The sequence below is a fragment of the Nipponia nippon genome, unplaced genomic scaffold, assembly GCF_047370975.1.
Source record: "Nipponia nippon isolate SJK-2023a ecotype South Korea unplaced genomic scaffold, ASM4737097v1 scaffold_27, whole genome shotgun sequence".
Classification (NCBI taxonomy): domain Eukaryota; kingdom Metazoa; phylum Chordata; class Aves; order Pelecaniformes; family Threskiornithidae; genus Nipponia; species Nipponia nippon.
Window position 1 is genome coordinate 6,927,380 of NW_028262344.1, and position 23,491 is coordinate 6,950,870.

Sequence of the window (23,491 nt, forward strand, 5' to 3'; positions counted from 1 at the left end):
ATGCATGCTTCCCTGGTCTGTTCGAGGTTGCTCTTCGTTCCTATGCCTCTTAGCCCAAGTTAACAGCAGAAATTGTTTTGGCAGTCTCTCTCCCCTGCCCTAGTTTGGCAGGAAGCACCAAGTAAGAGAGCCTAGTAGCAGGTATCTCTTACTTCTCCCATGCTGGCCCTGAGCTGTCGGGTCTCCTCCTGCTTTGGCTCCTCTGCAGCAAAGGACTTCTCCAGTAATCCCTGTTTCATCTGCCCTGCCTGAAGGCAGGCACAAGGGGGCTCTTGGGCTGTCTCTGGAGTTTGTGGTACGGTGTGACCCCACTATAATTAGGGGAGAGGGGAGCTTCCTCTTCTGGTGCTGCAGCAGCACTGTTCATCAGGCTCTGTGGAGAGATTTTCCCCTTCCCCTGCAATGTTTCATGCATCCCTTTAGGTTTCTGACAACAGGCTTGGCTCTGCTGCCAGCCTGCCCCTTGTTGTGCCTCATACTCAGTAGTTGGGTTCTGATCATGGTTCTTATCCTTCCTTTCCACTTACAGGTTGCTGCCTTGCTCCTTGGTTTATTTTCCCTTCTCTGAACTGAAAAATATGCTACTGCTGTACTTCAGTGTTTTATATGAGAGAAGCCCTGGGTCTGGTTCTTCATGCACACAGGAGCGGTGTGTCAGGCTGGATACGGCCCAGCCCTGAACTGAAGGGGAGAGCCTGTTTGAGGCAATGGCCATAGAATGCACAGAGTGGCCACATGCTATTGGCTTTTAGGGGAGGGTGCAGGAACTAAGGATTTCTGCAAAGAAAGAGGCTTAAATGTAGATTGTGTGGCACAAGGGTGCCCCAGGCCTTTGGGGCTGAGCCATGCTGGAGAGGGCAACCTCTGCTGCGGCAGTTGTGCGAGGCCTGGGTGGTGGGAGTTTCAGCCCCAAAGCCTGGTAGATCTAGGAGGGATCCATCAACCTGGCTAGATTTAAGGGGAGAGGAGAGACAGGTGAGGTGAGTCTCATCTCAAAATGGCAGAAGGTGGGACTATCCATGAGAGGGGGGCTTGTGCATAGCAATGGGGAGAAAAACACTGAAATTAGGAGCACTGTGTTTAAATAGCACAACCTCCTGCTGTCGTGGGAGGCCATATAAGCCCCTGGGGAGGGTGGGTAGCACCTGCTCAGGTGCTCTGTCCTACTTCAGAGCCATCTGCCTGCCAGCACTGCTCTTGCCCTGTCCTTGTGCCACCTCTGTTCTGTGCTGCAGAGAAAACGCTGGCCATTGTCTCCTCCTATGGCAGCAGGGTGGAGGATGGCCTGTCCCTCTTGTAGGCAGACTTCCAGGGTGACACTTCCCCAGCCTGACACCAGCCCTTTTTGGGGATAACCGGCAACTGGAAACCTTTTACTCCAGGGCTGCTTCCCTGCCTGCACTTCTCCCTGCTGCTCTGTGCTCCTCCAAGCAGGGTGGATGCAGATGCTGGCTTTGCTTTCATCATGTCTTACCTGTTCATCAGTGCAATCCTGAGAGGCAGCTCCAGCCAGCGAGGAAACCAGGAACCAGCTACTTTCAGCCACCTAGGAAGGTTCTGCACCCATGCTGGGAGCTCTCCAGTACTCCTAAAAGTCTTCCCTAGCTCTGGATTTCTTCCTCCTGGCCAGTTTGGGGCTGTGACCACTCAGCAAGCCCCCAGCGCATCCACCCTGGTGTCTCTGTGTGCTGTGGAGGCTGGGGCAAGCAGGGAAGGGGATGGTAGGGTGTGTGTGTCCCAGCAGCCCGAAGTCTTCCCTGCCACCTCTCCTAATTGCAAATGCTAATTAAATCCATCACGAGGGCTGGAAACCCTCATCTCTTTTCCCTGCTGCCTCTGGGATGTGGCTCCTCATGGGGACAGCACCCACGGGAGTGCTGAGAGCATTGGCCCTGTGCTGGAGCTGTGTAAACCTGCTGGGGGGGGGGGCTGAGGGTATCCCCCAAATCAGCACCTGAAGCAGCTTGGCTGGGCCCCTTCCACCCCCATGAACCTCCACCCCCAGCAGCCCCAGGAGAGCAGGCACCACCAGGGACTGGGTTTGGCCTCCGCCCTTTTCCAGGGGCTGCCCCTGCAGCAGAGACCTCTGGTAGCTGCATGGGCAAGAGCCTTCCTGCAGTACACTCCTCCCCTGTCCAGCACCTTGCTGGGGGGACTGGGCAGCTCTAAAGGTGCTGGTGGGAGGAAGGTGCTGTCAGCTAGGGTTTGCCCTGGATGGAGCAGGATTAGCGAGGTGGGCAGCGCTTTCATCGCTGCCATGGTTGGGATCTCCTTCTGCCCCCCATGTGGCCCCAGAGCCATGTCCCCCCAGCCCTACAGCCAGGCCCCACAGAGGACCGTGTGCAGCCTAGCCATGGCATTGGCGTTAGAGGCTGGTCCCTGACCCAAGAGATTGGGGCCCTGCAGCACCCCAAACCTCTCTGGGCAGAGGGCAGGCAGTAGCCATGCTCAGTATGTCCCCTATCCCAGCCTAGGCCATCCTATGGGCATCCCTGCTCCATGGGTATCCCTGACCCCAGGAGCATCCCTGTTCCAAGGGCATTCCCTCCCCATGGCCAGCCCCTGCCCTATGGGCATCCCTGGCAGCGTCAGCCCCCATGGCTGGGGGGCTGTGCTGGCTCTGCCCCCTAGTCTGCCCAGCCCATTAGCTCCTCCCAGCCCTGTCTGCTGTATGGGCTTCAGGGTTAGCTTGTTGCAGGGTGATTTCATAGCTCTGAGCTCTCGCCTGGGAGGGGGACAGTGAGCCATGTTCCCCATTTGGGGTTTGGTAGCCTCTGCCCAGGCCCCTCCAAAGGCACATCACCTCACCTGCCCTTGAGGCTGCTCCTGCTCGGTGCCTTATGGGCAAACATTTTTCCTGGTATCAGTGGGAATGTCTCTGGGTGCAACATGTGCCACTGCCTCTTGCCCAGCCCCAGGGCCCCTCTGAGAAGAGCTGGGCACCAGCATCAGTTGCTTCTCCCAACAAGTGATCCTTAATGATTCTATGATTATATGATCTCTCCAGCCCCCTCAGGCAGCCTCTGCCAGCAAGGGCCCACCCCCTTCACTGTCCCATTCCCCAGCTGCACCACCCCACCACTGACAGACCCTCCTCAGCCAGCCCACACTCCTGCTGCTTGTCAGTCATTTCCTGGGAGCCCCAAGGGGATGCAGAGCCCTGACCATGTTTCCCCCAGTGCCGGTGGGGGCTGAGCCTCTTCCCTGGCCCTGCTGCCTGCACCCAGGCCAGGGCAAGCACAGCCCCAACATCTTCCATCACAACACATCCCAAGGAGGTATATTTTTTAAAATACTTTATTTTTTTTCTCTCAATACTGGCATTACAAAAAAAAAAATTACAAAAAAAACCCACTATAAAACATTCAGGTCTCATTGAAACTGAGAAAAACAAAGCAACTTGCATCTGCACATTGACCTGTCTTCTTGCTCCAGCAGTGTCCACCAGATTTCTCTATGACAAACTCCACAGGGACCAGTGGTGGGAACCAGTGGCATACCCTCACCAGTCAAACCGGGTGATAAATTAAGCAGTGCCTAATGGGTGTCCTTGCCCTATGCCGGAGCCATGGCACCAGCCAGCCTCCCTGCCATGTATGATACAATGTACAGCTGTACACTTAGCCCCAATGGACACCTCACACTCACACACATTCCCCCCCCCCAAAAAAGACCCCCTGTTTAAAGTAAAAGTCAGTCAGTCAGTGATACCTCTTTTTAAAAAAGGATTCTCGGTTGGGGGGGGACTATTTTGGCAGAGGTTTTTCTCAGTGGTGCAGTAGTGGAAGAGGAGATGTACAAAGCCAGGTCAAATGCGCCTCCCACTCCATAGGAGCCCTTCCTGGGGGAAAAAACTGGCATGAGGCAGAGTGGGCCAAGAAAGGTAAGAAAGAACAATAAAAAGTCTCCTGATGGAAATCCAAAGGTTTTTAAAAAATACAGCATTTAAAAACAAAGCCAGCTTGCCTCATGCACCTCCCAGCTCCACCCTAACACCCAGAAATACCTCCTGAATGAATTGTCCCTGTAGAAAAATATATACACGTGCATGTCTCGTCCTAGTAAAATCCTGAAGGTTGAATGTAAATGTTAGTGAAAACCACAGCTCTGCTCATGCTTGGCTCTGCTTTTGCACCCAGGCTTGTGGTACGTACATACGCGCGTGCACACATACACACATAGCACCCCACTCTAGGAACCCCAAAACAGGCAGAGAGAAACCCTTATGGAGTTTATCTAACGAGCTCTCTATATATGTGTATTAAAAAAAAAAAAAAAACAACACACAACAAACAGCAATGCAAACTCAACACATTTAAACAAGAAAGCTCCACCCTGGGCTTTCCCCCCCCTCCTCCTGCTGGATGGGGCTCTGCAAGCAGCAGGTGCAAGCAGGTGCTCCCCAGCTGCCCATAGGCACCAAGGACAGCCCCAGCCCTGGTCAGGTGCAGGAGGCTGGACTGGACCATCCCCAAGTGCTCTGCTCTCCATTGGTTGGCACAGCTAAGGCTCAGTTGTAGTCTTGGCACAGGAGAGCGGCCTGTGGTTGGACTAGGTACTGTGGTCCCAGGTTAGAAACAGTCCGGCTCCGGGGGGGCCACTGCGGGCAGGAGTGATCCCTCTGCCCTATGTCTCCTTGGCACCATAGTACAGCTGGGACCCCTAACAGCAGCAAGTATCAAAGAGGGGAAGGGAAAACTAACAGTGGGGATATGAGATCCTGCCAAGTTCTATTTACACTGCACTGAACCCTGACAAGTCCAGGAAAAGTGGCCTGAAAAGCAGGTGACACAAAAATCCAGAATGTGATGCACCTCCCCGGGCAAAGGGCCCATGCTGCTTGCTTGTGCAAGGCAGAAAAGCTGGACCTCTGGGGAAAAATAAAAAGTTTGGCAGCCAGGAGAGCCGTGATGGGCAGGGCAGGAGCCTCCCAGCTGCTGGAGTAGAAAACGGGCCAAGAGGGATGGGTGGGGGGGGTGGGTTGGATGGGAATTTTGGGAAAGGAAAGTGGTGTGTGGGGTTTGGGGTTGCATTTGAAAGTGCTCTAGCACCTCTGCTCCATGCAGGCCAGATGCTGCAGCACATGCATTTGGAGTATTGCTGCTTGGAGGAGAGTCCCCGGGCTCTAGGAGCATGGGAGGTGCTGCTTGAGGATCTGTCTCGTCTGGGGAGCTATTCTGTCTGGGAAGCGGATTTTGAACTCCACGATCAGGTCTCCTCGCTGGCTGGGGGCCTTGGGGAAGGGCAGCCCCTCCCCACGCAGTCTCTTCACTGTCCCTGGCTTGATGATGTCATTGCAGGGAAGCGGGATCACCCGCCCATCGATGGTGGGAATGTTCACGGTGCAGCCACATAAGGCCTGTGGGGAGAAGCGGGGGGGGGCACACTGTCAGACGGGACTGCCACCCAAAAGCATCCCCGCCAGCCATTTTGCCACACCCTGTCCCCCCACCGGCTGCTCCCTGGGTTAAACCAGCCGGCTCTGTTTGGATGATGCCCATGAAAGGGTTAAAGCCAAGATAGACAAAGCCACTGCATCAAAATGCCTCCTGAAAGAATTAAAGCCTGGGGGCAAGGAGGATATTGTAAATATCTTAGTCACTTAACTAAGCAAAAGAAAGGCCTTTGTGATTTAGGGAGTAGTTAGAATGGTTGTAAGATAAGGGGGCTCCGGGATAATCCCATCTCAGACAACTGGGCCTTGGGAGAACAAATGCACAAATATAAGAAAGTTGCAAGGGGATGACAACAGCAGCCTTGAAGGACATGGTCTACGTGATCCCAGAACTGAAGCAAAAGTCAGTCAGCGAACACAGTGAAGAAGACTACGAGCCTTCATCTGAAGACCCCCAAAGACCACCTGAAGACCACCACGGGAGACGACTGCGCATGCGGATCGGACATTTGCATATATTAATAAGTTCCAGGAAATCTCATGTTTATGTAAATGATTTCACGGAAATCCTGTGAATATGTATGACTTTATAGTATATAATCTCTGAAAGTCTACCAAATTGGAGGAGCACTTATGGTGGAGAATCCCCAGTGCTGCCCAGCGCTGCAATAAAATGCCTGCTTAATAACACTCTGTTGTTACTGAGTTTCATTACATCGGTTTCCTTACCCAGCCGCACCTAGCTTCCCACCTCGGTGAGGAAAGTTAGAAAGCAAGGGGGTTCGGAGAACACCAATCTTTGCATCACCCATGAGCAACGTGGTTGATGCTCACCAGTGCAAATCCAGGTCTGTACTGGTGCTGGCCAAACTGTGCTGCAGGAGCCATGCAGGCGAGGGGTGCCCCAGGAGAGGGGTGCCCCAGCTTCATGGGGGGAAGGACCCCCTTTCCCATCTCCTGGGCTCCCCAGGAGGCATCACCAGCAAGCGCCCAGCCACTCGCAGCAACAGGACAGGCTAAATTTAGCCTCACCCCTTCCTGAGATCATAGGATGCTGCCACAGTTCATCAGCTGTCACCCTCTGGAGCCCGGCAGCTCTGCCTAGCGCTGGGGGTTATCTATAGCACAGCCTGTGTCCCGTGTGCCCCCCACCAAACGACCCCCAAAAGGTTATGCCGGCACGGGACAGCGGTGCGGCCGCAGCACAGCACCGAGCTTTCCTGGAAGCTGAGGTCCCCAAGGGGCTGGTTCCCGAGGGGCTGGTCCCCACTGCTGGTCCCCATTGCAAAGCCAAGAGCCAGTTTCATGGGTGTCACCCAATTGTACCCCAGCCCCCAGCTGCAGCCAGGGCGGTGGGTGCCGTGGCAGCCGCAAGCCGGCCTGCGTTGGCGAGCCACGTGATGCAGGAATGCAGCAAGAAAATCCTTGTGTCCTTAAATAAGTCAGACAGCTCTGGCGTACACGTGGGCAGGATCGTCTCCAGGCTTTTGGCAAGGGAGAAAGGCTGAGGGAGAGGACTGCAAAGCAATGCTTCGGGGGGGGGTGGGGGGGTGGGGTGGGAGGGGGTTTGCCAGGGGTACAGCCTCAAGCTTCCCAGGCAGGGGGCTGGCACAGGCTCATCCCTGCCTGGCATGCAAAGTGCTCGGCCCTCCGAGCTGGGTCCTGGGGGTCCCAACCCTCCCGTTCTCCCCCTCCACCCTGCAAAGGAAGGGGAGGAGGATGCAATTTGCTGTTTCTGGGGTAGATGGGGGGATGTTCTGCATCCCCCTCCCCAGGAAAAGCTTCTGGTGGCAGAGCAACAACAAGCACCAGGAAAAACACCTCTTTTTCTTATGCTGGCCACTGGCTCAGGGCCTACGGTTGCAGCTTCTGCAGCTGAGCCAGGGCTTTGCACCAGAGCGATTGCAGTGGGACCCGTGCCAGAGCCAGCTCTTGGGCTCTGATGAGCAGAGAACAGGAGAGCTGGGGCCATCTCCTTCCACAGGGTCTCCTCCTGGGAAGAGCTTTTCTGGCTGCAGGAGGATGCCCATTGCCAGCTCCATGTGAGCAGCAGGTGCTTGGCTGGATCTCCAGCAGGTTGGGGGGGAAGCGAAGGACGATCTCCCCATGTCAATGCATTTCTGCCCTGCACTCACCCAAGGATGCTGGAGCCCTCCTGTTTGTTGGTGCCCACCATCATGCACCATGGAGGACTGCACGGGTCCACGTGTGCCAGGGAAAGGACATCTCCAGCCATAAAATGGGAAGGAGACCAGAAACTCCCTATGGGAGCATGTGGACAGGGCAAGCAGAAGGATGCGAGCAGGAGTGGGTGGTAACAGCGAAGGCAGATGGGATCTTAATGTTTCCTTCCTAAAGCCAAGACACAAGAACCAGAGGTGATCGCTCCTCTGCCATATGTTCCTGTTTTTCATTCTTCTTGCCCAACTTCATTGGCATTTGGGAAACTGGTTGCTGAAGTAACACCAGTAACCACAGGAGCTTCCCTGCATCCTAGAAAGAGGCTCAGTTTATCCCTAGGTATTAAATCACCATGGGTTTGATAGCTGAGCTCTGCACTGCACTGTGAGAGCTGAGCTTTATCTAGGTCAGCATCAGATCCTCCTCCACTTGCAGCAGAGCCGGGGGAGGGGGAAATATCACCACCGGTTGCATCTCAGCCTGGCACTGACATGTGGATGCTTCGAGGAAGGTGATGCCAGGTAAAGGATGCAGAGTGCTGAGGGCAGGCATTAGGCAGGCAGCTGGGCAGGCGCAAGCCCCTGCTGGTAGTGCTGCCTGAAGATCTGCCTCCCAGGAGAGGCAGCTGCTGGCAGAGCAGTGTCACTCCTCCCTCTCTCGACCTCCCACTGCGACGTGCACCTGTAATTTTAGGAAGGGACACTTCCCTGCAGCCCATGAGTCTCTGGGGAAGCCCTCTTACACCTCTGGCTTCTGCAGCAGCTGGGCAGCGGTGCCCACCGGGCAGCAACCACCCTGTGCCACCTTGGCTGGGGGGACACGGCACCCAGCAGGGCCAGGATGCAAGCACTGGGAGGGCATTGCCTCCCCGGGTTGCTCTGCGGAGGGGTCTGTGGGATGGAGGAGGAGGATGCTCTCCTGACTGCCCCCAGCCCGAGCACCGGGTGCGTTGCTCCCCATGGCAGCAAGATGCTGGCAAGGGGTCTCCAGCATGGCCATGAGTCAGGTCACAGCACCCACTGCCTGCCAGCTTTGCCTGCCGGTACTGCACTGTGCTGCTCTTGTGGCAGTGGAAAAGACTAAAGCTCAGGCTAAAAAAGGCAGACTCACAAGGAGGAAGGGTGCAAGGAGAGCCCCCAAGGCTACAGCCATAGGCTCAGGTGATGAAGAAGTTGTACCGCGAGGTGCTCCGTCATATACCGAGATGGTGGCATATGGAGCCAGGGAGCTCCCGGCATCTGCTCATGCTCCAGAACACTTAAGCTACTTCTTCTCATGGAAGATAAAAGCAGCAAAGTATCACCCTGCCCTGGCAAGCAGCAGGCTGGCGATGGCAGCCAGGCCAGCAGCTCCCTGAGGATGCCCAGCACGTTGGGTTTGCAGTGGGGGAGAACAGAGACCAGACAGTCCAGCTCAAAGAGACAAGAAATTTGCCCAGACCAGCAATTTGCACCAGTCTCTCTTTGTGACTGCATCGTGCAAACCAAATGCCAGCACGCATGCCTTGCTCACGGGCAGCTGGATGGAGATCACAGGCACCCTGTGGGTGTGAGGCGGCTGGGGAACCACTCAGCACGGCAGAGCCGGTGCTTCCCTGGGCCCAGCACCAGCACTTCTGGTGCAATAGCGCACGGGGCCAGAGCTGGTTTCTCTGCTTGCTGCTCAAAGGGCAACTCCGGGCAAGAGTCCCTCCAGCCTGAGCAGTGCACAAACCTGGGCTAACGGTCTGGACATCAGCACAGCCAGCTTGGGGTTAATTTTACAGATGGGGGAATGCACAGAAGGAAATATCTGAGATATGGCATGCATGACTCCATAAATAAGGCAGCCTCTCCTGAGTATTTCTGAAGTGGCCAGGGGATCCAGCCACCACAGGAATAAACCTCTGCACTTTGCACCATCAAGGAAGTTCAACTCCTGAGTCTGCAGGTTAACTTGAGATGCGTTTGCTCCAGGAGCACCCAGATCTGCCTGACCCACGTGGCTGCCCCTTGCCCCCAGTACACTCGGTCACAGCCCCAGCTGGGACACAGAGCCATCACAAAGCTCTCCCAACTTGCTGGCACACTAATGAGCTCATGTTTCCCTACCCCAGGTCTGGCCCATTGAGCTTACTTCTATTAAATGTGTTTGAGAACACAAATCTGTCTTCAAAAAAAAAAAAAATCAGTTCATTAAGAAGACAGACAAGCATCTACAGTCTGAAAGGAACGGCAAATGGCAGCTGCCAAAAACGTCAATGTTAAATGCAGCTGCCAGCTGGGATTTATTAAAAGGTAGTTATACAGCAGCAGCAGTGAATGGCATCTTGTACTTGGGTAATCTCCCCTTCCTCTCCCATCTTTGCGCAGCTTGCTGGCTCTGATGCATCCAGCCCCACTGTGACCTCCAGGACTGACAGCCTAGATGTGTTGGGTTTTGCTCACTGCCTGAATATTTTATTTGGTTCTTTATCTAGGGAAGCCAGAACCAAAGAAAACAGCTGGTTTTGGCTAAAGCATTGCTCAGCGAGGGCAAGGTACCACCTTTCTCCACGTGAGCCTGCTCTCTGTCTGTGGGGAGAGGAATTTGGCGCTATCCCAGACAGTACCTAAGCCACAGCAGGCTTGTCTATGAGAACAAGCAGGGACCAGACTCATGCCAGAAAACCTGGGGTTTCCCTTGTTCATACAGAGGATCTGGGCTCACTTCCACATGTGAATACACTAAAACAGAAGGACAAGACATATGGGGAAGGGAGAAAATGGGTAAATACCACCTGTATTGGCTCAAGAAGCAAGGCACATTCAGCAAGGACCACAGCACCCATGTCCTATGCCCGGCACAGAGGTTGAGCATCTCCAAAACCAAGCACAAGTTGGTCTCTGTGGCTCCTCTCTGCAGAGATCTTTGCTCGTGTCTCTCACGACCTACCTGGTCCTTTTTCATCAGTGCAGGACAAGGACTGAGTCCCTTCTTGGCTCCACATGCCATGACCCAGCGCCACCTCCCACCCCACGGGATTTCCCACCAATACCCACCTCTTTAAGACTGATGTTTGCCGTGTAGACCACGTTCGTCCCGTCCCTCTTGAAGTGTGAGTGAGGCTTGTCCTTGAGGATGAAGATGATGTCAGCAGGGATGTTGTCTGGGGTGGCATCCCCTTCTTTGGGGAATGTGATTTTGGTTCCCTCCTTCCAACCCCGTTTGATGACAATGTTTAGGATCTTGTCCTCAGTCCGCATGGTCCGGCCATCAGCATTGAGCCTTCTGCGAGTGATCTTCATCCTCTTGGTGGAGCCGTGGTAGATCTCTTCCAGGGACACATTGAGCTCATGGATGACGGGTGGGTCTTGGACCTTTCTCCGCATGTGCAGGGACTCCTGGTGCCGCCGGTGAACCCCATTAATGCCATTGAAGCCAAACCGGCTGAAGGCACTGAAAGGATCATCATCATCATCGATATCCATATCTTCCTGGTCAAAGCCATTGAACACCCGGGAGCGGCTGCTAGCGAAGAAGATATCAAAAGGGTTGGAGCCTCCAAAGAAGGACGCAAAGGTGGCATGGGGGTCTCCATGGAAGGTGTAGTGGAAAGTGTTCCCTGAGCCACCTGAAGAGCCACCTCCAGTTTTGAGACCTGGAAGAGAAGGGGGAAGATGAGACATTAACGCTCCCTGCAGGTGGACGCCATGCTGGGACCTTACTTTCCACGCGGGAGCATGGTCTTCCAGCAGCTCCTGGGGGTGCAGGTCGCCCCCTCCAGCCCAGTCACCTGCGGAGACTGTGGGCCAGGAAGGCACCACCCCAACCCATGACACACAGTCCTGCTCCTACACCCAGCAAGTTCAAAAGCCATTCGGGATTTGTCCCCACTACCCTGACTGAGCACTTGCTTGGTTCTCTCCACCTAATTCACGGCCTTTTCATTTAAAACATTTCCTGACCAGCCCATCTCCATTTTTCCCCATGGGCAGGCTCCCTTCTGCCCAAATAGCTCTGTCTTTTGGGCTGCACCGATGGCCGTGGTCCAGGAGCATCACATCCAGCACATGAGAAAAGGCTTTGAGCTCAGTGAGCAACCATGACTCTTGGTGGCAGAACAGGTGGAGGTCAGCAGACCTCCAGGTCAGCACACAGCAGGAGGGATACAGCTCTCTGTTTACAGACTGTATAAAATGTCAGGTAAGTTCAAGGTTTGGATCTTTTGGCAACCATTCCCGTGGGAAACTCCCCTGCCAGACCTCTGGTAGGGCCTTATGTCACTGCACACACACACACACACACTCCCCCAAGTCGCAAGCAGCCAAGGCATGCAACAAGTGGCCTCCAAAGAGGTCACACATGCTCTGCAAGGCTATTTTTGACCAGGAGGGCCCAGGAAGGGTTAAGCCAAGCCTAGCTCAAGGACCATTTTCAGGGCACGCCAGTGACAGTGAAGGGCTATTTCTGACAGGCTGTCCCTCATGCCAGCCCCCTGCAGTGGGAGACAGGAGGGGGACAAGCACAGAGCAGGCAAGTTTGGGGATCTTTTCTGATTGATTAAGTTTCTGTCCTGGGGTGGGGGACCTTTCACTTCACCTCGCCCATCCCAGCATGTGGGACCCAGAAGCCCCTCGAAATGCTGATCCCCAGGCCATATTGCTCCAAAAAAAAGGCATCTGATGGGAAATGAAAGGTGTGTGGGGCCATGGACCATGACTGGTCTGGAAATCACTGCCTGGGAGGTAGACGGCAGTCCCTGTCCTGTGACGTGTCCAGCCAGCTCAGCGGCATCTCCGTCCCCCTCTCTCCAGCCACAAAACCTTTTCACATCTTTCATCTCATTTCTGCGTGTGACCAGTGTCAGTTCCCCAAAACGCCGATGGAGTTTGGTTTTGCCAGTACTCCCCATCCCGCTGCGAGGAGGGGGATGCTCTCCTCCCTCCTTAACTCGCTCTTATTTTAGCTGCCTTTGGCGATTTCACCAAATCCTTGGTGAGCCCCCATCCCTAACAGACTGTACAGCCAGGAGGTTTCACCTTTAATCCCATGATGCCAGCCCAAGCAGGATCTGATTTCGGTAGCACCTCCAGGGAAAGGCTAGTTTCCCACCTGAGACAACCTCTTCTCGTTTTACACCACAGAAAATCACATGGCTCAGGTGCATCCATCATAGCCCTGACATAACTAATGGGTCAAGAATTAATCCACCACTAGTTAATTCTGCTGGTGGCTCGTTAGGGGATGCACCTGCCTGCTGGCCCCACAAGAAGGGCTGCATCATCCACCCAGCAGCCTGTTCCTGCCAGACCTCCTGCTCTTTTAAGCACCCAAGCCCTGGGCTGATTAATGCAGATGCTATTTGGTGCTCTCCTCAAATGGGGTTGCGCTCTTCCATCTTTGACTAATAAGGCCGCCTGCGGTGGAGTGGCTCTCCTCCTCTGTGCCAACCCCCAGACAACAGCGTCCACTTGGTTTCAAAACAAGGACCTATTACTTAAATTGGGAAAAGCTTTGAATCCTGTAGGTCAGCCTGTACCGGGGAGGACAGCGGAACCAGCGCCTAAATGCAGGGGGAAATGCAGGCAAAAGCAATACTTCTCCACTGGGAAATTTAGATTAATTAAAAGGTTGCTACGAATTACCCCAGGTATGACCCAGGAGGTGAGTTCCTTCCAATATCTCAGCTAGCTGCTAGGCTTTGGGGCAGAGGGCAGGGAGAACCTGGCCATCCTGGGAATCGGGGTGATGGGTTGGAAAAATGGAGCAGCCCGGGGAGGAGTGGGTTGAGAGGCGATTTCTGGCATCGGCAGAATCCCTGATTCTGCAGCTATCAGCCCCATTTTGGAGGAAGGCATGAATCACAAGGACAACTCCGGCCGTGCTGAGGGTGTGAAAACACTCCCTCACCTATAAAAGCCTATTTGGACCAAGCACCCCTGCCTTCAAGTGGCAGTGCTCGTCCCCTTACCTTCCTCCCCATACTGGTCATAAATGGCTCGTTTCTTGGGGTCACTCAGGACATCGTAAGCCTCCGCGATCTCCTTGAACTTCTCCTCGGCGTTGGGGTCTTTATTCTTATCAGGGTGATACTTCAGGGCCATTTTCCGGTAGGCTTTCTTGATTTCATCCTCATTGGCACTGGACTGGATGCCCAAAATCTTGTAATAGTCCTTCCCCATGATGGCAATGCTGCTGGGAGCTGAATACTTATTCCTGAAAGCAGAAAGACAGCTCTTTGTAAGGCGAATATCACACTCGGGCAGCCAGAGATCGGACTGGTGCACGCTTATCACAGAGCCGCTGCTCCCCACGTCCCACCAGCCAACAGCACCAGAGCCGGTTCAAGTCCACGCTTTCCACCAGAGGTCAGTGCCCCGGTGCCAGGACAAGCCCCGGCTCCGGTTTTACCTCTCTGAGCCTCACAGTGGGGACGGAGAGACTCATCTCTGAGGCTGACGGGGAGAGGGAGAGCCTGAGCCGGGGCATGGCATTATTATACAGACCACGCCACCGCTAACGTCAGGCCGGAACCATGTCCCTGTCCCGTCCTCCCCCTGCTGAGCCAGGATGGCTGAGACGTGTCTAAATGTAGCCGCCGGCCCACCCCCCGGCTCTCTCCCAGCCTGGCACCTGGGACTCAGGTGGGGTGATGACAGCAGGTTTTTGGAGGCTGAAAGCGGTGGCAGGGACCTTCACCTTAAAGGAACTTCAAACATTTTGTTCCTGAAAGCAATTGGTATTCAGCTGGAGATAAGCACCTCCGGCGTGTCAGAGCCATAATTTGTATTTAGTGAAGAGAGAACGAAGCCGTTTTAGACAGAAACATCTTGTGACGGTGGGAGGCTTTTTGTTTGTTTGTTTGTTTGTTTGTTTTAAAAAAAACATTTTCTAGCCTGACTTGCACTCCCTGAGAGCCTTCAACTACATCTTGCAGTAAGCCAGAAATATGAAGCAGGAGAAGAGGCAGTGAAGCACCATAGCCTGGCATGAGGCTCGGAGGTTGGCACAGGTGACTGGCTCCCGGGGCTTGGTCTGTCCATCACACAGGGGCCGAGGCCAGGGCCATGCCTATACTAAGGCATGGAAAACCCGGTGGCTGTAACCCAAGGGAGGAAAAGGACGGGCGATTAATTCATCCCCCAGGCATGCCGCTGGAACAGCAAACACCAGTGGGGTCACAGAAACCCAGAGAGCAGCTGGAGGAGACAGGAAAGCAGCTCCTCCGAGCAGAGGCTGAGCAAGCCCCACGCTCCTCCAATGATGCTTCTCGCTGCTTCTTGCCCTTCGGTTTTCTGATGGCAAACTCCCATCCCTCCCAAACCTGGCCTGCCGTGCCCTGCCTTATGCAGCAGAGCTCGGTGCTTACTCCTGGCCCTGCTCTTCTCCAGGTGTTACCCCCAGCAGACCGGCTGCCCTCTGCTAAGTCCTCGTGCTCACGTCCCACTCCCCGCTATGGTCCAGGTTTCATCCTCTCACCCCATCCTTGCTCCAAACAACCCTGGGCAGCCCCAGCCAGTTGAGCCGCTCCAGCAGATGGATTTCTGCATCAGGTGTGAGCCTTGGCTCTTTCCTTCACCATCATACAAGTTACCAGATGTCCTCCCCCCATCCTTACACTATCCATAAGCTCCCGGTAGACACCCCCCCCAACCACAGCAGCTCAGATGAGGGTGGCTGGGCACCCCCGGGGGTGCATATCCACAGTGCTGCACTGAGCCCCTGGCATCCAAGGCTTGCCTTGGGTCATGCCTTTGGCAATAACCCCTCTACAGCTGGGTAGCTGCTACAGGGGCTTGGAAATTGGCCCCCTCGATCTGAACCACCAACTTTTGCTCTTTCTTGCCCCAGCTGCAGAGCAGGTACTTTGCTGTAGGTGGGGAGGAGGGCTAAGGCACCCAACGCAGAAGGGCTGACGGGTGCAGGGACCTCTGAAGGACATAGCAAGGATGGGGGCACCTGCGGACATGCGAGGCAGCCCGGGGGGGCACATAAGAGACAGGAGAAGGTCCCTGGGGGCGTAAAGAGCATCTGACAGCATCTCCCGTGGCAGCTCCTGAATGCCAGCACGTTTCCATACCAGCTTCCTGGCAGGAGCCTGCCAGCTCCTGTGCACAGAGCTGCCATCATCACCCAGCCCACACAGGCGCTAGGGAATGCTCTATGCCCTGCCCGCCTCCACCTCCCCATCTGCCCTCCCTGTGGGGTTGCAGGAGACCCCGGGGTGAGTGACGGGGGGGGTATGTGTGTGTGTGTCTGAGAAGTAACCTGCCAATCCCCCCGCCAAAGGTCACCCCAGCGCCTCCCTACCCCGCAGCAGTCTCCAGTGTGGGGCAGGGGCTCCCTGTGACCAGGACCAGGACTTGGACCAGGATTTGACCCCTGTCTGGATGATGCCAACCCTCCTGCAGCGAGAGCAAGCAAGGCAGCGCTGAAGACAACCCCATTGCATCCCAGCTCAAGAGACGCAGAGGTCGCAAACCTTCAGTTTTCCCCCCCAGGGATCACAGCGCCTGGCTCCAACCCCATGCAGCCCAATCTGATGGCACCACCGGGACCACACTGCTCATCTGAAATGCCATGGCACTTCCCACAAAAGTATGTCTCGCCCCAGTAAAACACTGTCACCCCCCTCAAGATCTCCAGTCTTGACCATCGAGGGGTCTTTGGCTGGGGCGGGGATGCCTGCTGGGGGATGCTCTCCCAGCCAGGGAGCCCTTTGTCCAGCTGGGCTCCGGGAAGGGGGAATTTCTCTGCCGAAACACAGCCCCGTGCTGCAGTTTACCATGCTGGTGAGGACCAGATGCTGGCGGGTGACCCAGTGGGTTAAGGCACGCTCCAGAGGCAACACTCACATGTGCGGTGGTACACATGACTGTGTCCCAGAAGAGCCTCCTTCCATCCCTCCCACCTCCTGGGGATCATCTTCCCCTTGCTACCACTACCCTCCTCTCCCCCTTCTGCTCAGTCATCCTCTCCTGCCTTCCCATTTAACCCCCTCAGGAGCGGTGGGAAAGGTGCTGCAGGGCGGGTTTCAGGCAGGCAAGTGATTTCTGCATTCACCCTCCTAACTGGGATGCCTTAGGACAAACTGTGGCTGCCCAGCTGTGGAAAAAACCACAAGCATTCCCCAGCTGGGGCCAGCCTTGCTGAGACAGCCCAGCCTCCATCCTCCTTTTGCAACCACAAGAATTAAATAAAAAATTAAATCTTTGTTCCAGCCCCACACATGACATCAGCCTGTACAATCTCTGGATGAGCGCGTCAGCTGAATAGCGATCATTTGACATAATCCCTCCGCTCGGCAGTCACGTAAGGGAACAAACCCACACAGGCAGCGGCACTGGGGAGATTTTTTTCCATCTTGGGGTGCAAGATCACCACGGGATGCCGTGCACTGGAGATGGGCACCAACCAGCACCTCGGGCCATTGCATGTTGCTCCTTGGTAATGAGGGCACAAGGGCGAGAAGCGGAAACGCACTTACCGAAACTTTACGAACACATTCAGAGTCCAAGCTGTCATTTTTAAAGGTTCTAGTTTTATTTTAAACATCACGGTTGTCCGGAGGCACTGGCAGGTGCTGCATGCCCAGCTGGGAGACACCGAAGGGTGGCAGGGGGACAGAGGAGAGGAAGGTGCCGGCTCCTGCCAAGGATGCTGCTGCTGCCACCGCCAAGCAATGCTCTTGTGGCGAGCCTCCCCCTCTGGCTCCTCCAGCACACTGAAAAAGCAACTCCTCGCCAGCCCAGTGGCTGCAGCTGGTGTAACGGCTTCCGACGAGCAGGCATCAATGGGGTGTGGGGAGATGCCATCCTTTGTGTGCTTCCCAGTGGTGCCTGGCCCTCCCTTCCCGCCACGCGCGGGGGGGGACCCTTCAATGGAATCACTTGCTGAGCTGTAATTTTCCTTCTAATTGATTTCTTGTCGCTTTCTGGGGCGGCGAGGCCCAGCAGGCTCACTAAGCCGACGGATTAAGACATTTCTGCCATCAGTTCCAGCATCCTCTCTGCTGCAGCAAGGTGCCTGGTCCCCGGCTGCCCCATTACCATCATGTCCCCCGTGCAGCCCCCGCCGCTGCCAAGTAGCAAGAGCGAGGAGCCCCTGGGGTCCCCAGAAATGACTTGCTCACACCCAGGGTTGTGCACCCACAAGGCGAATTGGGGAGGAAGAAAAGTAGGGCGGCAGTGATGCACCAGGCAGAAAAAGTTGTGTTAACCAATTTGCACCTCCCCGTCTTTCCCCTTCGGATGTGTGGGGCTCCCTGTGTCCCCCTCTCCAGGTATCAGCACCGATCCCCCGGAAGAAGGGGTCTGACCGCAGCACTCCCACCCAGCGACTGGAGCTGCCTGCCGGTTGCAGGCTCCTAGCTCTCCCCCTGTCACAGCAGGGCACCGGGATGGTGCCTCCTCCCTGCCCGTCAGCGCAAAACCTACTTCTGAGAAGTCACCTTCAGGTGTGCCAAGGAAATCCAATGCCACTGCGTCCCCCTCCATCCATCACCGTAACTCGAGGGCCACAGAGAGCATCCTCTGGCAGCCATGGCCAGGACATCACCGGGTGGCTCCTGCATCCCACCCTCAGCAAGCAAAATGCCAGGCAGGCGACAGCCCCCAACCTGCTGTGTCCCCAGGGGTTGGGGTCCGGTGGCTCGTCGAGTGCCGAGCATCAGGGTCGGCAAGCCGGGGTGGGTGCGTACCTCTCGGCGCGGCTCCAGAAGAGCAGGATGGCTGGCATGGCAGCGTATCCCAGGTTTGGTCAGGGAGCCGGAGGGGATCTCGGCGCACCAGGGCAGGCAGAGCCACCCGTGCCCGTGCCGGCTGGCAGCCGCAGGGAACCAGGCAGCAATGTCATGACTACCCGCAATGAATCATCCCCTCCCCGGGCCCCCACACGCACCGCCTGCCTCCCCCTCCCCACCGACAGCCCCACTGGGGTGCTGACACCTGCGTGGGGACCAGGTTAACCCTCCCCTCACTGCCTCTGCCGGCACGGCCCCCACTGCCAGCCTGCATGGGGATGGGGTCAATCCCCACTCAATGTCATCCCATATAGGGTCCCCCCACTTCCAGCCCCACTGGGGTGCTCACACTGGTGTGGGGATGGGGTCAAGTCCCCCCCATGCCCCCCCCCCCCCGGTGCCCCATTTAGGGGCTCAGTGAGAAACTGTCACCTTCCTGGGGGAAGGGTTCACACCCTCCCCTCCCCCCCCGCTGCGTCCCGGTTCCAGCCCCACTGGGGTGCTGGCCCCTGCCTGGGACCACCCCTCCAGCCCCACTGGGACCGCACTGTCGGCCCCAAGGAGAAACCGGGTTAACCCTTTCCTCCCCGCCGCCAGCCCTCCTGGGGGACACTGGCACCTCGACTGGGGACAGGGGTTAACCCCCTCCCTGCTGGCCTCTCCGACCCCATTACTGTTACCTGGGCGGGGGGGGGGTTACCCATTTCCTCATCACCCGGTCCAGCCCCACTGGGATACACTGGTACCTCCAACGGGGGGGAGGGGTGGTGTGTTCAACCCCTTCCTGTCCACACCACACAGCTCCAACAGGGCACATTACTTCCTCCAAAGCGGGAGGGGGGAGAGGGGTTAACCCTCACCTCACCATCCTCTCCAGCCCCACGTACAGGGATGTACTATAGCCCCATGGAGGGGGAGGTTTAACACCTTCCTCCCAGCCCCACTTGGATGCACTGTTACTGTTATGGGGCAGGGGGATTAACCCCTTCCTCCCACCCCCTTCAGACCCACGGGGACGCCCTGTCACTAGGTAGGGCAGAGCAGTTAACCCTGCCCCTCAGCCCCACCAGGAAACCCTGTCACCCCACGGGGGCAGAGGCGCCAACCCCTGCCTTCAGCCCCATAGGGGCAACGGGGCTAGTCTCCGTTCCCCACCCACGAAGGGGCAGAGGAGCTAACCTCCCCTTCCCAGCCCCACAGCGAAACCCTGTCACCCCATGGACAGACCCCCCCCAGCCCCATAGGGACACCCCGTCACTCCATAAGGCAGAGGTTTAACACCCCCATCGGGACATCCTGTCACCCCACGGGTGCAGAGGGACTAACTTCCCTTCTCAGCCCCATAGGGACACCCTGTCACCCCGTAAGGCAGAGGGACTGACCCCCCAGCCCCACTGGGACACGCTATCACCGCAGGGGGCGGAGGGGCCGAGACCCCGTCCCCACCGGGACGCCAGTGCCGGCGACAGGCTGTGTAGCGGCGGTGTGGGGCAGCGCAGTGGGGCAGAGCCGCCGCTGCCCCCGGCACTCACCGCTTACGCTGTCCCAGGGCGCCGCGCGCTCGCTGAGCTGAGCTGAGCTGAGCTGAACCAACCACGCCCCCGCCCCCGCCCCCCGGCCGCTACGTCAGGGGAGTCCCGCCCGCGCGAGCCCCGCCCCCTTGGGCCGGGAGGGTGCCCGTCGTCGCGCCGCGCTCATTGGATCGCCCCGCCTCCCTACCGCCAACCGCCCATTGGGAAGTTCAAGCCGGTACCGCCCCCCCAGGGCGCTCTCATTGGTCGGACGCCCGCCCCGCCGCGCCGAGCTGGCTGTTTATAGCGGCAGGATCGCCTAGGGAATTTTCTGGAAGGTTGTGATGTTGCTGGGGTGTCGTGCGTCAAACTCTTTCCCGTAGGGCCTGGGGTGGGTGTGTGGGGCCAGGACTGAGGCTACGGTGGGCACGCGGCTGCCTCTGTGTTGGGTGGGGGCCTTGTAGGTTACAGAGGGTCAGAGTGGGCTGGGGGCATCTCCCCCTCCTGCATGGGGCAGGATGTGAGGCCTGTGGGAGCATCTCTGTGGTGCCTGGGGCTGTGTGAAGGCCATGGGCAGCTCTGAGGCTGGGGTGTGCGGGCCCTGGGGCCTGCTGGGGGAGAGTCCTGTGCAAGGCCTGGCAGCCTGGTGCTGCTCCCTGGTGTGGTACTGGCTGTTCTGGGGGGCACTTGGCTGCAGGCAGGGCTTGGGTGATGCTGAAGCATGTTTCTTGCAATTTTGGGGCTGGGAAGCACTTGGCAGGCTTCTGGCCTGTCCCAGGGTGGAAAAATCAGAAGAGAAGCTTGCTGGGAGCAGCTGTGCTGGAGGGTGAAGCCCTTCAGGGAGGTAGGGAGGCACTTGAGCTGTCTCCTCCCCCAGTGCAAGGTGTGCTCCTGCAGCCTGGCTGTGCTGGTGAGGTTGGAGGACAGCGTGGACTTCCTGAAAGCCCTGCCTGTGCTAAGGCAGCATCCTGCTTCACATGGGGCTGACTGGAATGGGAGGAAGAGTGAGCCTCATGCAGTCACTGTGTAGGGTGGTCTGAGGGTGTCTGATGGGGTGAGTGTCTGGTCCCTAGGGATAGTGCTGTACCTGGACAAACACCTGATGTGCTGAGGATTGTGATCTTTCTGCAGCAGAGGCTTCCGTGTCTTGGTGTTGGCTGTGGTGTTTTAGCTCTGGAATGGTGCGGGGACTTGCCTTGGGGTATCCTTTTTTCATCAGGAAAAAGCTATTGGTCCTCCTGAAGCCTGGGTCCTGTGCAAGGCTTAGGGGCTGTGTTTAAAACCACTCCTGATCTGTTTGTCTTGTTGCAACCCAGCTCTGCAGCAGCAGTGCCTGCAGCTGTGACCAGCTAGCAGGGAAGCCGCATAGCTGAGCTAAACATGCTCCTAGCATTGATCCTCTGTAAAGCCCTGTCATGTGTACCCTTCTGAGGGGGAAGTGTGGAGGAGGGGGAGGGCTTTTGCCATGTGAGTTGCCCCCTTGATCTCTGTGGCATTCTGGCCAGGGTTAGACCTGGAGTGAGGTGGCTCCTGGCTGGTGGAGCTGTCTGGACCCAGTGTCCTTGCTCTTGTCCTAAGAAACCTGCCTGTCTTGAGAAACAAGGCTGTTTCTTGCCCCATCAAGGTACCACATTGATGCAGAGCAATGATCCCTCTTGGGACAACATCCTGCCTGCAGGCCTATCCTGGAGACCAAGGGGGGAAGCAGTTGATCCTGTGGGTGCTGTAGCTCATGGATGAAGCTGAGAGGTGATGTGAATGGTTGAGGCTGTTAATATCATGTTTGTCATGATTAGAGGGTGCTTTTGTAACCTCTGTATGCTTCCCCTTATGGAGGAGGTGTTTGAATGGGGCATTTCGGAGTAATTTCTGGGTTCATGGCTTGTCCTTCCCCTGTAGTTTGGTCACAGCATTGGTCTCCCCATCCTTTCCTGGGCTGGGGTCTTAACCAAAACTGCTCCTCCTTCACAGCCTGTCTGCCAGCACATCCGGCACCCTTTTAAAAACATGCTGGGAAAGTGCAGGGGGAGGTGGCAGGAATAATTAAAGGTACGAAGCAGTTTCCATACAAGGAACAATTACATAAACTGGCTCTCTTCTGTCTGGGGGAAGAGATGACTGAGGGAGGCATGATGGGGATAATAAAATCATGTGTGGCTGGGGGAATGTGAGCAGGGAATGATTGCTTGAGCTCCCTTCCTGTAAAGGGTGTGTGGGGCATCATGTGCGGGAAGAGGCAGTGGCACCTCGGGGTGTGAGTGCATTTCTTGAAGCATTGATTAACCTGTGGCCTTGGGTGGGGATATGGTGAGAAGATGTGAAAAACTTGTCTGGATCAAAAGGCAATTAAGCAAATTCCTGAAAAGAAAAATCCACTGAGGGTTGGTGAGCCCAGTGATGGTGCTTCTGGTGTGGGAAATCCTCAGGTTATAGGAGTGAGGAGCATGTTGTGGGCACAATGTGCTCTCCTGGAGCTTCAGCTCTTCCCAAGGCCTTGGCTGTAGGTCTCTATCCCAGAGAGGATGGGGAGGTTGGGGACCGTAGCCTGGAGCGGTGGGGCTGCTTTTCTGTTAAAGTATTATTACTTGGTGTTTGAAGGTTGGAGCAGTGGATGAGGCCACTGAGCCTTGCAACTTCCTACCCAAGTGCTGTTTGCAAAGCACATTCCTGGTGGGTGCCATACTGCTGCAAAGGAGACCTTTCCCCAGTTGCTGCTGCCACTGCCTCCAAGCTGGATCTCCCTGTGGTTGAGCAGATGGGGCAAGAGTGTGATCCTGTGTGCAGGAGAGCACTGGCTCCTTGCTGCAGTGCTCCCCCCATCCTGCTCAGACTTCCCTGCTCAATGCCGTTCAGGGAAGTCTCCAGCAACTGTGGCTGGGTGAGCTCAGGAGATGCATCTGAGGACACTGGGCTTGGCAGCAGCAGGGTTTGTACTCTGTTTTCCACGATGAGAGCAGCACCCACGCATTTGGTGCTGTCTCTTCTTCCTGCCTGTTCCCATCCTTGGAGATGCTGCCTGCCTTTTCCAGCACTCTGAGCTGCAGGATGAGGACAGGGCTGCAAGAAAAATCCATGCCTAGGGTTTTTTTTGTTGGATTAATGCCCTGTTCCCTGCCTGCTGCTGTCCTGGCTGTGGTCCGAGTTGATGCATATCCAAGGAGATGCTGATGGGGGTTGCCTTCCAGGTCAGGTCTGGGTTTTAGTTCCTGCTGTCTGTGCAGGCAAGCCTGTCCTGAGGGCATGGGGACCTTGTTCCTTGGGGCTCATCCAGCCCCTGGTATGTCCCCTGAGGAAACCACTGAACCAGAGTGGCTCTCACCAGCTCCCAGTTATCCTGACTTTGTTGGTAGCCCCAGCATGCAGTGGGCTTAGGCCTGCCCTACTCTGAGCATGGGATAATCCAGATGGGAAGGGTCCCTAGGAGGTCTCTAGTCCTCATGCTCAAAGTAGGGTCAGTCATGAGGTCAGAGGGGGCTGCTTGAGGCTTTATCCAGGCTGGCCTTGAAAACCTCCAAGGACAGTGACAACACTGGAAGAGCTTGTTCCAACAGCATTTCCCATGTCCTCGTGGCACTGTGTCTCACCAGAGCATGCCAGGCTTCCTGAGGGCATGTGGGAGGAAGGGGATGGAAACCACTATTAGCATTAATGATGGTGTTTGATTTTTTTTTTTTCTCTCCCTTGTTGAGGCTGAGGATGCTG

The 23,491-nt window shown here is 56.3% G+C and overlaps 1 protein-coding gene and 1 long non-coding RNA gene across 5 annotated transcripts; one reads left to right on the forward strand and one right to left on the reverse strand.

Moving 5' to 3' along the window:
* Positions 1 to 26: 26 nt before the first annotated feature.
* LOC104013823 (dnaJ homolog subfamily B member 5) lies at positions 27 to 19,864 on the reverse strand. Of its 4 annotated transcripts, XM_087762725.1 has the most exons (5): positions 19,811 to 19,864; positions 18,237 to 18,357; positions 13,509 to 13,753; positions 10,597 to 11,195; positions 27 to 5,359 (listed from the first exon to the last, which is right to left on the reverse strand). In XM_087762725.1, exons 2-5 carry the CDS (start codon positions 18,272 to 18,274, stop codon positions 5,126 to 5,128), a joined length of 1,116 nt encoding a protein of 371 aa, XP_087618851.1. In that variant the 5' UTR covers positions 18,275 to 18,357; positions 19,811 to 19,864; the 3' UTR covers positions 27 to 5,125. The 4 variants fall into 4 exon arrangements, with proteins under 4 accessions (XP_087618851.1, XP_087618853.1, XP_087618850.1 ...); XM_087762727.1 differs by lacking the exon at positions 18,237 to 18,357 and having other exon boundaries at positions 19,811 to 19,862; XM_087762724.1 differs by lacking the exon at positions 19,811 to 19,864 and having other exon boundaries at positions 18,237 to 18,391.
* LOC148055112 (uncharacterized) lies at positions 13,057 to 16,174 on the forward strand. Its single transcript, XR_015705906.1, has 3 exons — positions 13,057 to 13,201; positions 14,433 to 14,549; positions 15,827 to 16,174. It is a non-coding gene; the product is annotated as an uncharacterized LOC148055112 (long non-coding RNA).
* Positions 19,865 to 23,491: the final 3,627 nt, after the last annotated feature.

Bases quoted from the DNA above. Each gene is read 5' to 3' on its own strand.
- LOC104013823 (XM_087762725.1), bottom strand. From the start codon at position 18,274: ATGCCAGCCATCCTGCTCTTCTGGAGCCGCGCCGAGAG. The intron at 13,754-18,236 runs GTACGCACCCAC...TTCTGCTTTCAG, and splicing joins TTCTGGAGCCGCGCCGAGAG to GAATAAGTATTCAGCTCCCA. The intron at 5,360-10,596 runs GTGGGTATTGGT...TTCTCCCCACAG, and splicing joins CAAACATCAGTCTTAAAGAG to GCCTTATGTGGCTGCACCGT.